General features: G+C 32.9%; 1 protein-coding gene across 1 annotated transcript in view; it reads left to right on the top strand.

Annotated features, from left to right (window-relative positions):
• LOC136032092 (set1/Ash2 histone methyltransferase complex subunit ASH2-like) overlaps window positions 1-15,880 on the top strand; it is a 57,235-nt gene extending 41,355 nt beyond the window's left edge. The window contains exons 7-10 of the mRNA XM_065712232.1: window positions 3,682-3,826; window positions 8,433-8,571; window positions 10,659-10,910; window positions 15,728-15,880. Of these exons, the coding sequence (XP_065568304.1) occupies window positions 3,682-3,826; window positions 8,433-8,571; window positions 10,659-10,910; window positions 15,728-15,826 (635 nt within the window). The 3' untranslated portion in view covers window positions 15,827-15,880. The remainder of the gene's footprint in view (window positions 1-3,681; window positions 3,827-8,432; window positions 8,572-10,658; window positions 10,911-15,727) is intronic.
• Window positions 15,881-16,843: the final 963 nt, after the last annotated feature.

Here is a 16,843-nt window from a genome sequence, read left to right as displayed (position 1 = left end):
AAACACAACATATAAAGAAAAAGAAAAAAAAACACTGCGATCACTGCAAATAAACAAAACAGAATGACATAGGCTACAGATTGTGTCTGGTATAATTATAATTTGGAATGAGATCTAGAAAAAAATGAATACTATATTTATTTGAAAAATCAGCCCATACCCTAGGTTATTAACACATACCTTAGGCTATGACCTACAATTGAAATTATAAGTTTAAGATATATTGAATTATAGATGACATCCAAGGGCAACAGTTCAATAAATCTTTTGTATTGTAAATTGAATGGATTTTTTTACTTGCTGACTTAGCGATCCGTTTACTCCTCCCAGTATTGACCTCATCTGGAGTCAGATGTTTGGTGAACTTTAGAAAGTGAGTTTTTGGTGTTCTTAATAACTATGATTTTAATAAAATTATGTCAATTTTCGAAAATTCTTTTGAGTATGATTTAAGATTATCTACAGAAAGACTAAACCTAAAAATTTTAAATTAAAAAGGATACACGAAATAAAATATCAACGTATAAAGCTAAACATTTTCCAGGTCCTAATGTGATTAGTTTAAGCAAAAATGTTTTAACAGAAAAACAGAAAGGAGTAGTAGAGGAAGGCGAAAAAAGTTTAACTAAATCCCAAAAAAGTACCAATCAAAGAAATAATCTCAAATATTGAAACAGGGATTCATAAGTTTTCAAAAGATATGAATAATGTGGATGATTTAAGATTTGAGATTGTGAATATTTTGAAGAATTTTAATAATGTTCAAGAGAACTCGAAAAACAAAGATATAAAATTTCAAAAGATCTAAAAACAAATGATTCTTTAATAATAACGAAAGATTATAAAAGTAATATAATAGAAATTCTTGAAAAGATGATTACAACAGTAAAATAGAAACAATTCTAAATGATAATTAGACTTATAAAAAACTTGGAAATGACCCAACTGATTCTTATGAAGCAAAATTAAGAATAGATTTAGCTGATCTTAAGAGCAATGAAAATATTACACAGTAGATGTACTATAAATTATTTCCGAAAGGGTCGTTTGCCCAGGAATATAAGTTCTACCAAAAACGCATGAAGTAGATATTCCTATGAACCTATGTAGCGACCACTAAATAAAAAAGGAGAAGATTGAAAAATGGTTGGCAAAATTACTTAAACCGCTTTTATATCTCCAAAATTTGTAAATAAAAACTCAGAATTCTTAAAAAACAAACTGATAAATATAGCAATATCGAGGAAATCGATGCTGTTTAGTTTTGATGTACAATCAACGTACACATATGTACCATTTGATAAATCTTTTACGATTTTAACCAAAAGGCTTGAACAGTATAAAGATAAAATAGAAGAATCAGTCACAGGAATAGAGATAAAAACTGAATTAAATTTAGTTAAAATACCTAGTAAATATACAAACTATTTCGATTTTACAGATAATTTTTTCATAAAATTTGGAGATTACCAATAGGAGGACCGTTGAGTCCTTGATAGCAAATATTTACGTATATTATGTTGAAACTTCAACTATACAAACGTATTTTTTTAAGCCTAAATTTTGGGAAAGATATGTGGATGATATTTTAATTATTTGTTTTAATATTCAACATCGTTGAGACCTAAAACAAATGATATTGATATTTCAAATAAAATACTTGATATTTTATCTATACTTTTAAAGGATTTTACGGCATCTTCAATTTGTTATTTTTTGTCTAAAATCAATATCGAATTTTCATAGTTGAAAGAAGTAAGACAAAATTCGAGCGAATTAAATGTAATTCATAAAGCAAGGCTCCAGTTTTCATGGGTAATTAGTCACTGACCTCTAACATAATAGATCATTTCACACGTCTAATATGATAGCTAAAAACCATTTGCTATGCTGTTCTCAAAGGAAGGGTATAGTAGATCAGGAGTATAAAAGAATAATCAAACATGCATTACCTTCTGATTCTCCCTTTAAAAATAGTTTTGCAGACGATATTTGGCAATTATTACAAAAGTATGCAAATTTTAGGTACGACCTTAAGGCGTGACAATAAACTATTAAATAGGGCAGTCCCTAAAGTCATGGCATATATTAAGAAAACAAGACAGATCAACGAATGATATTATTTTCTATTCAATATTATTAATTTCAGATAAAAATATACAAAAGAAGCTCTTCAAAAAAAAAATAAATAAATAAAGAGCTAAGATAGACCAAAGACGGGCAGAAATAAAATCAAATAGTAATTAAACCGTAAAATGAATATAGATCACTGTCAATAAATAAATAAAACCTAAAACAAACAGAATTCAGAATAAGTAACTAAGTCAAGCTTACAACGAACAGAAATTACCACGAAATGCAGTAGGTTTAACGCCCTACTAAAGGGCACTCGACTTTTAAAGGGCTTGGTATTTTCAAGAGACAAGCAGAGCTTGTCTCTTTTTACTCTTTTTTGAAGAGGCTTCCTTGATAGTGTCAAGATGTCCACCATTGTTTTCTTCCATCCAAGTACTCTAACCACCAGCTTCACATCGGCTGGGGTAGGCAACAATTGTCTCTTAAAAGGAAGAGGCTAGTCACCCACTACACACCGTTTATCTGCGGCATATAGTCCTCAGAACCGGTAGCAAGAGAACTTCTTTTTACCTGGGACTGTTCCCCAGAGGCTGCTCTTTTGTGTCATAGCTGGTACTTAATTAGTCTAGGGGGAATGACTCCTTGGGCGTGACTTTACAGCCATTACTGAAATGGTGACTAAAATTAGCCATAGCAGGCTCCTATTAGTGCCTACTGCTCTCAGGGGTAGCATGAGAAGGTTTTCACCTCTATCCCCTCCGTCCACCAATGCCTTAAGGGTATGACGTTCAATTCAGACAAGGCCGTAAATCAGCACCTTGATCAAACTTTTACTCATAAAGATAAGATTGCTCTATTAACGGGGAATTATGCAGGTTAATGAAAAACAGTAAACGGGTAATAAAAGATATGAAGAGCAGATCATTTATTGATTGTATTTGTCCCTTATTCGTAAATATATGCTCTTTACAAAGCATAGACTGAGTTTGTTAAGAATTTTCTGATGTAAATTCATACGTGAAAATGTAGGAAACAATGTCTTTTGAGGAAGCAAAATTGTATATTTTTTTTTGCTGATTAATTTTATTCTTTGTTGATGATCAATAGTCAAATTCAAACGGAAGAACTTTTATCCCGAAAAATTGAAAATTCAAACCGAAATATAAAAAAAAAAGGTTTGGAAAACAGTGCAAATCATTATATGCTCTAAGGCCAAGAACTTGCTTTGATCGAATTATTACTCTATAATCAAACTTTGCAGACTCCTCTTATCGGAACTTTTTTTCTTTTCTTTTTTTCTCGTTCTTTGCTCAGTCTTAGTTAATATTTAATCCTAGTAATTGCATTCCAAAAATCATTCAAGTTTATTATTTCAAAATTGCTATATTTGAAGCTATTTTATCTCCGATTTTGCGTGTTATAAAAACATTAATATCAAAAGGGAAACTAAAATTATGTTGTTTATTTTCTATTTGTATTGTTGTTAAGTCTAAGTTTTGCGTTAAAGCTTTCCTTTCGCTATGCAAATGTGATTAATTTGAGGTTGGTGCTCTTTTGTCCTCTTTTGTTCTACTTTTAGCTTTAAACTTCATGTTTTAATTTCAGGTGTTAGTAAAGGTTCGTGGTACTGGGAATGTACAATAGGAGAAATGCCTGATAACTCTGCCACACGTATAGGATGGGCTCAGTGTTTTGCAAATTTGCAAACGCCACTTGGATTCGACAAATTTGGGTATTCGTGGAGATCCAGGTAACTTTCAAGCTTATGAACAAATAATAAAAAAAAATTAGAAGCATTTGTTCAAAAACGGAAACAATAATAGAAATATATAAACAAGTGAATGGAAGAAGGTATACACAGGAAAGTAAAAACTAATATTCATAGGGAATGGTTGCACCCTTAGAAACTGTATTCAACATTTATTCTAAATAAATTTTTCCAAAAGACAAGAGGTCTCCCTCTCGATACTAATGTGGAGGACTCCTCATGAAAAATATATATTTATAAGTATGATTTCTGAAGATTTATAACACCATCCCCCCTCTCCCCCCAACAAAAAAATTGTTAGATTCATTTTACTTCTTTAACCATCTCTATTGCCTTGATTATATCTATTGGTGTTATCTTGTTGTTGCTTTCTAAAATAAAAGTAAAAAAAAAACAAAGTTTTCTCTCATTAAAGTAAAAGGGATGTGGAAACTTAAAACTAAAAAGAAGCATCATATATAAAGGGGACTTATTATTTATCCTCTGAAAGTCGATATAAACTTAATAAACCAAAGCAATATGAAATCAAAGGCAACAAGCAAGTAAAGTTTATAAGTAAAGGAATTTTACTCCTATATAAACAAAACTAAATGAAATAAGCTTTCAATTATGATCGAAAAAACTACTGGGGAAAAAGTCCCGAAGAGAAAAAAAAAATGTCAATAATCATAATTGAGATTTCTTTGATTTTTTAATAAACTTGTGTGTTCCTTAAGTCAGAGTCTAAGGAACTCTGTAGCCGGTGCACAATAGGTAGATATAAATCTTGTCTTTTTCTTAAATTAAGAATTGACTGGTACCTTTAGTATGTCGAAACATGGTTGAGATAATCCGTCATTTATACAAAAGAATGAAAATATCAGCTTGACATTTGGTAATTATGCAAATCCAAAACAGTCTGATGTGGTTAAACCGGCATTCCGGATGATACCAAATCTGACTAAAAAATTTTCTTTTTAATGTCTAAAAAGTGGGTAATAAAAGGGATTATGAAAAGTTATTCACACTGAAGGATTTTGAAATTTTAACCACAGATAACTACATCGAAATTCATGCCTTTAAGTGAGAAGCTTTTTTGAAAACATAATGCTATATGTCAATGCTTATATTTTATCTTGCAGGGAGAGGGGTTTCTGTTGCTTTGATTTGTGTACACTCTGTTTTATACTTTTGGTCCCTTTTTAAAAGTTATGTCAGGGGGTGCTCTAGCTTCGCAGGACTAGTAGTCATCTTACTAAAACCTTTAGTCCTTGTGCTAGACTTCAAGTGGGTTTTGTTGGAATATTGATGATTTGAAATAAATGTTATCTTGTCCAAGAAGTTGCTCCTTCAACCCAGTGGTGGGTTGTTGCTCTTGTATAAAGCTAATTCTGTGTAGCAAATAGAGGCATAATCGAGCTATTTGTTATACCATCGAGCTACTTTTGCCTTATAATATCAGTTCTAAGATAGGTTCATCGCAACAAACTTAGTGTGAGTGTTTTGTACTACACCCGCTTAATGCATAACAGTTAAATTGACACATATCAGCCTTGTTCATGTTTCTTTTTTTCTTTATATATATATATATATATCATTTCGTACGTGGCTTTTGAGATTGTTAGTGCTCCATTGTTCAATAGGTAGACATGTCGGTGGAATTACGGAGTGATAAACAAAATATTTACCTAGTTGGTTCGCCTATTTATCAAATAAATGGTGAAAAAATTACCCTCTAATCGACAAGTTCTCTCAGTTCCATTTTACAATATTCGCGAGGTTAAACTGACTGTTAGTGAAAGTGTAAATCTTGTGAATAAAGAGTGCATCATATATTGGGAAAAAGCGAGAATCCTAGCAAGGTCATTTTCTAAATGCTTAAAGAAACTTTAATGAAATATTTCTTAACTGCATGAAGAAACATGATATATATCATGTTTGGAGAGAGTTGCAAAAAAATTGTAAGAAAACTCAGGTTGCGTTCAGAAGTCGTGAAAACAATTTCAAAATTGATCTTGATAGTTTGTTTGATATTGCACATGCTGATGCTTTGGAGAGAATCAAAATAGAGGAAGGTAAATTATTTTTAATGAAACAGAGTGAGCCAGATCGACCAGGATGCTTGGGTGGTGTAGATAAAAAATTGGCGGAAAAAGAGGAAAGACCTAGACAACGACGATTGAAAGAAGATAAAAGGATCGTAAGACAGAGAATCACTAGATGCTGTAACTACTTCAATCACAAACAACATAGGAAGTCTAGAAGATTCGGACGAAGAATATATCTTTATTGCTGAAATCAGCTTACCGGACGTTCCCTGCCATAAACAAAATTCAAAAAGAGGTAGAAAGAATCTCATTACACCTAAACTAGTTGCAGCTTTAGATTGTTGCCAGTTAAGCATTAGAGACTCGGTTTACATTCTTAATGCGGTGTTAGAAGCGCTTCTTCTGAGCACCAATGATATCCTTATTAACAAATCATTTGATTAAGCGAATTCGTACTGAAACTAGAAAATCAAGGGCAGAAGCAATCAAATCTGACTTCCAAAACATCCATCGTCACAATCCTTTGCCCGGGTTGGATACCCGGGTTGGACAACTTTTACCCGGGTTGGATATACGAAGTTCAAAAGAAGAATGCTTGCCAGCTATTGCTTTGTTTCACGGTAGAGAATATCTTCTTGCAGTGCTGAAACTAGAAAGTTCTTCTGGAAAACATCAAGTAAGGCTATCTCAACAGCTCTCTTTGACTGGAATTCGTTCGATAACATACAAATAATGTGCTGGGACACAACAGCTTCCAATACTGGCTGTTTCAATTGAGCTTGTGCTATTTTGGAGCAAACTTCAGGAAGAGAATTGCTGCTTTTCGCCTGTCGTCATCGTGTTTATGAATTAGTCCAGATAAAACACTGGATGATTTTGTATCGGAAAAGAGCAAACAATTTTGATCACGACTCCTGATCGACGACAGTTTTTTTTAAACGAAGATGTATCTTCATAGAACAATAATGCTGCTTTTCTGGAAGCTAAAAGAAGAATAAATTGTTGGAGAGTTGTGAATGATACTGCTGAAACGGGTGTTAAATTAATGCGAGATCTTAATGGACTTGATGAAGTCCATGGCTGACGAAAAACAAAAATAGTTCTTGCTGCGCTGTGTGCAGGAGCATAGAAAATCGTATCCGGACTGTATAATAGAACTACTCTAAAAAGAAGTTACCCTAACTGATTGTTACTAAATTATATTTTAATTAAAATTAATGTTCATCTAACTGAACTTCTACTTTTGTTCATTCATTTTATAGCATGTATTGCTATTTGATTGTAGACCGAAAAATCAGGACAAAATAACGTTTTTTACTAAACTTTGAAGCTCGGTCGGCACTGGTTGCAATAATGCTAGAAAGACAAAAATTTTTGTTTGAGATGCATTTTGTATGCATCTTTGTACAAAAAATTTTGTATGCGTTTTGAAATTGCAAAAAAAAATAATTGTCATATAAGGGACACCCTAATATATATATATATATATATATATATATATATATATATATATATATATATATATATATATATTTATATACATTAGTACCTGGAGCCGTGCAGCGAAGGTGAGCAATAATTGTGTATGTATGTAGGTATGTATTTTTTCTCGAAAATGGCTCAATATTTCTTTTGGAAGAATTTGTATCCTGAGATATCATAGCTTGCAAAAACGATCTAAATAGGTCAGAAGTTTCGGAAAATTCACTAAAAGCTCCGATTTTAGAAAAAAAAGGCTCATGTGAGTGATGTCATTCTTATACACATTAGTATTGCAATGTCGTTGTCACACTTGTCGTACTTACGTGGAAAAACTGAAGACTTATGCATGGAGAAGTTTACATTAAATTGCTTAAAGAGCAAAAAACGGTAATTACAAAAATATTTGTATATATTTTAACAAGGGATTACCACAATTAAAAAAAAACTTTAAAAAAGAAAACTGGAAGTTTTGAGCCTGGTAGAAATCAGTCTTGGAAATCAGACTTGCTTCAATAATCAAATATCTTTGAAAAGTTCAGTATGAAAAGACATTAAATAGCTTAAAGAGGAAAAAACTGGTAATTGCAAAAATATTCTTGTATATTTTAACAAGAGATTACAAGAATTCAAAAACCTTAAAAAAAACATAAATATATATATATATATATATATATATATATATATATATATATATATATATATATATATATATATATATATATATATATATATATATATATATATATATATATATATATATATATATATATATATATATATATATATATATATATATATATGTTTATATTTTTATATATATGTAATTTGATTTGACTTGACGTGTTGTTTAATAACTAAACATAAATTTCTTAGCCTGAAGAAACATAAATGTCAGAAATGCAGCTTAGTTTTGTGATGAATCCTGCAAATTGCTTGAATCGGAACTAACTGAGCACTACTGAAAACTAATTTCATTAAAAGAAAATATAAGGTAATGCTGACAAATAACTCATCTGACTTCATTTGTGTAACACCCCTCACAATGAAAAAAATAAAGTAGATATGTATAATCTTTTCAGGAAAGGCACAAAGTTTCATGAAGCAAAAGGCTACCATTTTTCTGATGGGTATTGTGAAGGAGATGTTTTGGGTATGATGATCATTCTGCCTGATTCACATAACTGTGAGAAATATCGACCTCCGACTCATAAAGACAAGGTAAAGTATATTACTTGATAAATTTGTCCTGTTCTTAGCATGTTTTTTTTCCTTTCTTTCGTTTTTTTGTGGATTACTTGTTCTTTGGACAAAAATACGGATGTTTAACAATTGTCGTGCAGCAACTGTGTTAACTTGGCTTCATAAAATATAATTGCTTGACTAGTCGACTTTAGATGCAGGAAAAGAAGTTTAGGAGCCGATATCTTTTTCTCCGAAATCCTCAAAAAAAAATTTGCACGCTTTGTAGCTTTATACTATAATTTGATGTCCAATCGCTCTGACCCCATTACTTTTTAACCTACCGGAGGGTTGGTCTCCCCCTGGTGGGGGAAGATTAGCCTATCCACAAGTAGGGGGTCAAAGCGTGAAAAAAAGAGATAAATTTCACCCATTTACCGAAATAGAAGGTGAGTTTACTTAGAAACTCAGCCAGCTTCCAACAGGCAGGAAGGGGGGGACTGTGTTTCAACCCACGGTATGTTCTGATTAAAGAGCATTCTGCCAGTCGTCCAAGAGTAGACTCAGCATTCTTAAAGTGCTGGAATGATCCTCCCTCCCTGTCCCTCACATTCCAACAAGAAGTCGTCTTCCAAGGGGACAACCAAAAGTTCACATTTTATTCCGATTCATTCTAAAATAGACCGTTCCATAATATTAACGTTTTGTTAAAAAGCGTGTAAATTTCTTTCCAGCTTTATTTTACTCCTTTTATTCTTTGTTTTATACTATTTTTTATTGGTGTTCTTTTTTTAAGGGTTACTTTTTATCTTTTGACCATTAAAAATTATGATGCTAATTTATGACGTTGGCTTTCGAGTGTTGATGAACATGTTGAATCATTTACAGTTTGTCCAGAGGCTTATTACAACCATGATTTTCGGTTGTAATAGTTATTTCTATAAATAAAATATATATTTTACTTAAATAATTTTCGTCTTTCAAAAACTCTCACTGATGTTTTAACACAGAAATGACCCGTATATGCTTTTTTATTAGTGAGACGATAAAAACCGACAAAAAAAAAAAAAAAAATCATTTTCGTTTAAGAAGATATAGCCCCCATATTTATTTTTTAAGCCTAACGATGTCTCACTTAATTTAATTCCGGACTTGAAGAATGCTCATTCTTGTAATTGTTCTCACTTTTGGCTAAGAAATGATCTCAGACCAAGAATATTGCGATCTGTCTACTTGTTCTGATAAACTGAGCGTTATAAAACACCTGCCGAAGAGCCAAGGAAATGGCTCTGAAGAGTCAAGGAAGAATTTTAGAAGCAGCTATTTCATTAATTTAGGGAAGTGGACGAGTGCAATGCGGCATCATATTGTTTTCTCCTTTCTACCAATTATTTTCAAGGGATTTTTTTTCAGGAATTTGTCTTCTCATTGAATTTAAAACAAAAAGCTTGTTAATAAAAATGAAACTACAGCTTTAGTAATTTCCCTCGTAATTTTCCTTATTTTGCCCGAAAGAAAAATCATTTCCTAACCGAACTGTGTGTTTTTTTTTTCATTCAAAACGGTCACAAATTCCACGCCTATTGTGGAGGCAGTTTGGTGACAATGTCAAAATAAAAGTTGAAAAAGAATGCGTGGTTTGTATTGATTTTATGGGAAATGAGCCAAAATGATTGCTTCAATCCGTTGTGGCGTAACCTCATTAGCCTCCAAACCAAAGCTATTCTCTAGATAATTTGGTGTTAAACACCCTTTAACTAAATTCCAGACGTAACTCTATTTTTATTGCAAGAATAGAACTAAAATGTATTTCAGTTTGGTTTTCAAGAGGTCTTCAATCAGACTATCTCAAACTTTTCACTTGAAAATAAATAATATTTGCGAGTTCATTTTTGCATAGAAACGATAATATTCACCATGTACTGGATTTTCGTTAAGGTGTATTCAGACTATATCCTGTATCTCTCGATCCTGTTTTCATTTGAGTTTTCTAGGTTGAAAAGTCAAATTGAAATAACTTAAATGGCGAAGAACTTTATCTTGATTTCAAAAGCTAAACACGGCATGGAAAACTAAACATAGCTAGATAGATAAAATGATGACTAACCGTCAGTTTTCTTTTCCAGCCCCTAGTCAAATTTAAAAGCTACCTTTATTATGAAGAAAAAGATGGCACTGCCGAAGCACTGAAACTAGTTAAACCAATGGCAAAAAGCAAAATTTTATTTTTCAAAAATGGAGTTTGTCAAGGAGAGGCTTTTACCGACATCAATGATGGAACCTACTACCCCTGTATTTCGGTGTTCAAATCTGCCACTGTCTCTGTTAATTTTGGACCGAATTTTAAGTATCCTCCAGAGGGATACGATTATAATCCCGTAAGTATACAGGAAAAAAAAAACTAGAAGTCCAGTACAACTAGACGTGCATGATCTGCTTGATATAAATAGAGGAAAACATGAATTTAGGTTTTTTTGTTATTTTTCATACCTTTTCAACAAAACAAGTACAAAATCAAGCGAGGTCTGATATATAAAAATAATACTTTTGTCAGTTATTCCAAAGTAGTTCCTATGATAACAACAAACAAACTGTCCCAAATTCCCTTGATACTGTTGAGGTTATTCAAGTTTCCTAAAACTGAAAGCACAAACTACCGTTAATGTCTTTAAAATGAAACAATTATTTAATACACGGTGTGCTATTTAAAACACACGTAGTGCTACATGCTTTATATATATTGTGAATATGTTAAATTTAATGGAAGAAAGGTTAACATGGCTAGGCCGCTTTTTACAGATGAAGGCCAAGACCGAAGAATCAGGTAAACTAATCAAGTAATAATCAATGCAGAATCGTTTTGAAATTATTCCATTATAATTTATAATACCTTTGTCAGGTTTATGGTCTTAAGCTATGGGTCGGTACTATTTATGTTTTGGGCCAAAACAGAAAGGGCAAAAATCGGCAGTTAAACCACGGAACAGAAACTGAAACGGTGAAATCCGTTTTTCAATTTTTTTTCTTTTTTTTTTACTGGAAAACATAAACTTTTTTTTACTGGAAAGCGTAAACTAAATATTTACTTTCAAGTGACTTCACAGCCATTCATAAGAAATGCTTTCGTGTAAAGCGCCCATACCTAGTTAAATGCACTCTCACTAGGTACTGAAGTTGAAGACATTGAGAGGTGCATGTTTGCATTTTTATATAATTCAGGGTTGGTGTAAAAGTACAAAATTCTAGCAGATCAGTATTATTTCTTCCTAATCTTTTTCTCTCGCTCACGAAAACAAGAACTCTCTCGTCATATGCCCTAATAATATTTACTGCTACGTGGGTAATGATTAAATCGTTTTGTATTGATCGCATTTTGCCTCGAAGAGTTCATCCGTAGCCCAGTCGTATCGAGAAACTCAACAAGCATGATGTTTCCTTCGTCAAGAATCTCCGGTTATGTTTTGGTTTGTCCCTGCCTTAGTAATAGTGCCGTCAATAGGGAAAGATGTGGAGTTTAGTTAGATTTGAGCAAGTTCTTCTTTACTTCTCTGCTTGGAAATAAATTGCTAGACAACCAAGGAGATTGACCGATGATCTGACTCAATCTGTTTGTGTAGCTCATTTTGTTCATAAATTTCAGGTTCGAAAAAGCCAGCTCTTGTGAAGAGCATCTTATCAAACTTAGGACTGACTGAAAAATGTTTCTTGAGCTGAACAGCTAATAGTTTCTTCAGGCAATTGATTGACTCAGCCGTACTTCTAGTATCTCTAGTCTATAAAAAAGACTACATTTCTTGATCATCAAAAACAAAATCCCCTGATCATCAGCACAACGTTGCTTGCCGAAACATAATCACGCCCACTAGCTATCACTTTGCTTTATTGACAGCTTCCACGATGGACTACTCTCCTGTGAAGTTTGAATTCTCTGATTTTAGTGTAACGAACGTTTCGGTAGAAAAAGTCGCCTAATGGTTCGAATTTTATGGAAAATTTTTCGAACGTCTATGTCCTTTATGATGGATGAACTAAGATACATTGTATATCTTGCTGATAACTACAGAAAGATCGTGAAATTTGAAAGATACGTTCAGGATTTTAACCAGCATTCGTATTTGTACCAGTGCTGCTCCCACTGTCAATACTTTACTTGACACCCTCTTTTGTCTATGTACTTCTCACTATCGTTATCACAATCTAGATCATTTAATTCCGAGCTGTCATCAATCATTTCTGCAATCAGTTACCCAGTTTTTTTCAATGTCAGCATCTCTTACAATCAATTCAGGTAAGTCTTCTATGTTGTCAGCTGAATGTGAACTAGATACCGCATCATTTATACGCAGATCACTCAATAAGACTACCTGGTTTCTGCATTCACACAACTTAACGGCATTAGTCACCCTATTATTTAGGTTGTGTACAAAGCATAAGCTTCTATAATGTCACCGTCTCTGACAACCTTTACAGGATTAACTCCTGAATAAGTAATTATAATTTACGACTTTCCTCAGAATTGTGAACTTCTGGAGGCAGCTACAGATTGCACAAATACTGTTGGCGCTAGCGTGAGCAACTTTTAGTTTCTTAAAGGCAAGGATTCTATGCAGCAAAGCGAATTTGCCGTCAATACTTTTTACTACGTAATGAGCTGTATAACCTAGTAAGGCACACCTTGTTTTTGACCAGGAGTTGTGAGTTCAATTTACTTTCCAGACTTTCTTAAATTCAGCCCTAAGCTACTTGATTTTACTTTTCTTTGCTATAGCTAGATGTCTTGCAAAAGTACAAGTAGTTAGGCCAGTAAGACCCCTTTCAGTTTAAAAATTAGAGCCTGAACTCCTGTTTCTTTAAATATTAAAATAGAAAGCTTGTCGATGCCAATCGTTTTGCTCCGCAGCTTGTTCAGCTCCTGCTGCATTGTTGACTTATCACTTTTCTTATTTGCAATGCCTTCCACTTGAATTGGGGTGCTCTGAAATGACATGCTCGACATGGTGAACTGAGGCAAGTCGCTAACATGTTCCACCTTATGAACAGCACTTGGTTTAGGTTGCTTAATAATTTTGTGCTTGGCCATGGGGTGATCTTTAAACAATATTACAAACCCCTTCTTTGGCTTCACATCTTTTCTGAAGGAACTGTAAGTAGTTCCAGCTGTCCCTTATCCCTGTCCCCATGTTGCATCCAGGACTGAACTTTCTCTTATAGAGGATCCGCTTTAAGTTTGGAGCAAGAACTTGACGGAACGTTTAATGTCATATTTGGTGCCATTTATGAAGCATATGTATATGTACCTGCAAAGCATATTATTTTTAAGTACATAGAGCAGTGCGGAATCACTTCTGTGATTCCAAATGAAAGTAAGAAAAAAGAACAATTCAAAAAAAGCACTGCTTTTACAGTGTATAATTTTATTCCATAAGCGTCCTGCCAAATCCCGAGTTTGTATTGTTTCTCAGGTGTCCAGATGGGAAAAAATACACCTTTTGGTGAAAAATTTGCATCAATTTTTAGCCACGAGGAGGTAAAAATTTTTTTAAGCTGTGTAGATATGGTGGCAACATAGATTTAGGGAACATCCACATTCACAACAAGGACGTTTAGCAAATTTTGTTTCATTCTGAGCTCTCTCAAAGGGAGAGAAATGAAAATAATCTAATGTTTTTTTTTCTATTTTGTTCATTACAAGCACATTTCTTTTTATATCCTTTAAATTTCAGAGAGCACTATAGTGACTACCCCAAGAACCCTTAGAATATCTTTTTTTCTATACTTGTGAATGCTCCCCATAAGATAAATTGAGGAAAATAAAAGTATAATATTAGTAAAGCGTAGGGCCAGGACCTTGTAATATAGCGATAAGATTTCTTTTGCTGAAAGCAGTTGGACTAATTAGATAATCAGACAAAGCTGCTCCAACTAGCTTATTTACTGAAGTATATGATACGTGCAGGATAAAAAATATTTATTCACATTTCCTGCCTGGCTGTTTTACTGCAACATGCCCAAATTCATCATTTCATTGAAAATATTTAGCCTACTCCTTTTGTTAAACAGTCCCTTGATTATAACATTAAATCCTCTAATTTAAGGCATGACAGCTTTAATATTGGATTGACTTTCACGATCGGAAACCTTTCTTCAGCGCACATATAAGACAGCGCTATTTGCAATCAAAACACGCAAAATGAAGAAATACGGGTTTAAGAAAAACAGAAACTGTAAAACGCTACGAAACAAAATCGGACCAGAAACAGAAACGGAACTGAAAAAATGACTGCCTTTTTTTACAGTTTTTCTTTCATTTTCTCAAATATATATATATATATATATATATATATATATATATATAACAAACGGTAGGAACAAAATAAACAGAAACAGGGCCGATCTTTGTTTTAAGCCTAGGAACTGATATAATATATCGAATTAATGTTCTTTCTTTATGAGACTAAGAAAAGAAATAATAAGTAATATAACAGCTAGAGTCGCAAAGACGATCTTCCATTCTTTTCTTCTGATAAGCAAATTAAGGCAATCAAAATAGATTATTTTTTTCTAACATGTCCTTGGCGAAATTACAATGGGATTTTTTATTCTTTTACTATATGAGGTGCTATCAAACAGTCCCGAGTGTATTTGCTGCGAATTCTGTACTGTTTATGCATAAGGTATTTGTAAGGTTATTAGTCGTGACCATAATGAAATTGTTAGCAAGATGGCACCTTCAGATTAGCACCTGCTGCATCCCGTTTACAGCCTGATTTTGTAATCTCTGAATAATGTGGTTATCAGGGATGGCGAAGAAAAATTGAGCTAGTTCTTTCTTCTTTTAAAAAGCTTTTATTTCTCTTTCACAAACTAAATATTTTTCGTCGATCATATCTTCTATGATGCCTCAAAATGTCGAAGTCCATGATAAAATTCTGTTACTAATCTATTGTTTATAGGAACTATCCTTGTTAACGTAAAAGTCAATTGGGTGTTTTGACAATAAAAGGTTAAAAAAGAAGATAAAGTAAAATCGTTGAGCGAACCACATAGACATGGGAATAATTTATGATTCTTCAAGACAGTTTCACCATCTCTTTCGGGATCTGCTTTGTACTCATCAAAACGTACACGGAAACTGTAAAAACGCTAAGAAACATATATATATTTTCTTGGGGTTATACCGGATTTTTTTTTTCAGGTTTCAAATCGAGCTGACGAAGGGATTGTGGAACAAGCTGTGGCAGATATGCTTTACCTCGTTGAGAATGAGGGCAAACTAAGGCTTGATGTTTTTTAGGCTATTGCTTTTTTTTTACATTTTTGTAAAAATACATTTCACCTGTCAGATTGATTTTTTATTTCTTTTCTTAAGATCGTGAAGGTCAGAAATATGTTTCTTTTTCTTGATTTACGGTCCATTCATATATCAAGCATAGAAAGAAAAAATCAAAACCAAATGATGAAAGTCACAATTATTATGATATAATTACACAAATATTATATTATAATATGATCAAAATTTAGGACTTTCTAAACTTAGAAATCTAAATACCTCTAAAAGGGTACGCACTTGTAGTCTAGATAAAAAGTTGCAGTTGTAGCAATAGTTTCAAACTAGTTCATCCTACATTTTAGATAAATATTGTAGTCAAGGGTAGCAAGATACCGTAAAAGTATGTATATTTTACGATATTTTGCCTCATCAATGTCCTTACTTGAGGTTAGAAATCCGGGAGGTGGGTTTTCCGTGGTTCAAAGGTGCTGCCATTTGTTTTTGCAAACCATTTATGTTGATGATTTTAGGAAATATTTGTTATATCATTTGAAGCATTTGAGACTGGGTGTAAGAGTGGTATCACATGTTCCTCATATGTCACCCTTACTTTTTTTTTTATAAAGTTACCCATTCTCTTTGGGCTCAAACATTGAGACACCAACGTGATTAAAACTTATGGCTGTAAATCATTTTATGGGCTTATTATTTTGGTCTCGAGATCTTTATTTAGGATTGCTGTATGCATTAGGAAGCCTGGAAGTATATAGCACTGTAAAACATATATTTCCATGCCTAATTTAAAATCAATTGGGGTTGTTATTGTCTGCCTTTTGTAAGGTACTTTAATTCTTTCAGATAGGGATATTTTGTTTATTTTCCCAGCTCCGACTGTTAATGTATTGGTTGGGGACAAACGAGTGATATAAATATTTTAAAAAGTCATAGATCAACTGCAGAGATCATCTAGCAAAATAAACCGTAGAAAAAAATTGGGGAAGTTCGTCCCATGATAATCTTTTGGGATAATCAACACTGCTA

This window comes from Artemia franciscana, chromosome 10, assembly GCF_032884065.1.
Source record: "Artemia franciscana chromosome 10, ASM3288406v1, whole genome shotgun sequence".
Classification (NCBI taxonomy): Eukaryota; Metazoa; Arthropoda; class Branchiopoda; order Anostraca; family Artemiidae; genus Artemia; species Artemia franciscana.
Note: the sequence above shows the minus strand (reverse complement) of the source record. Positions and strands in the feature narration are given on the sequence as shown.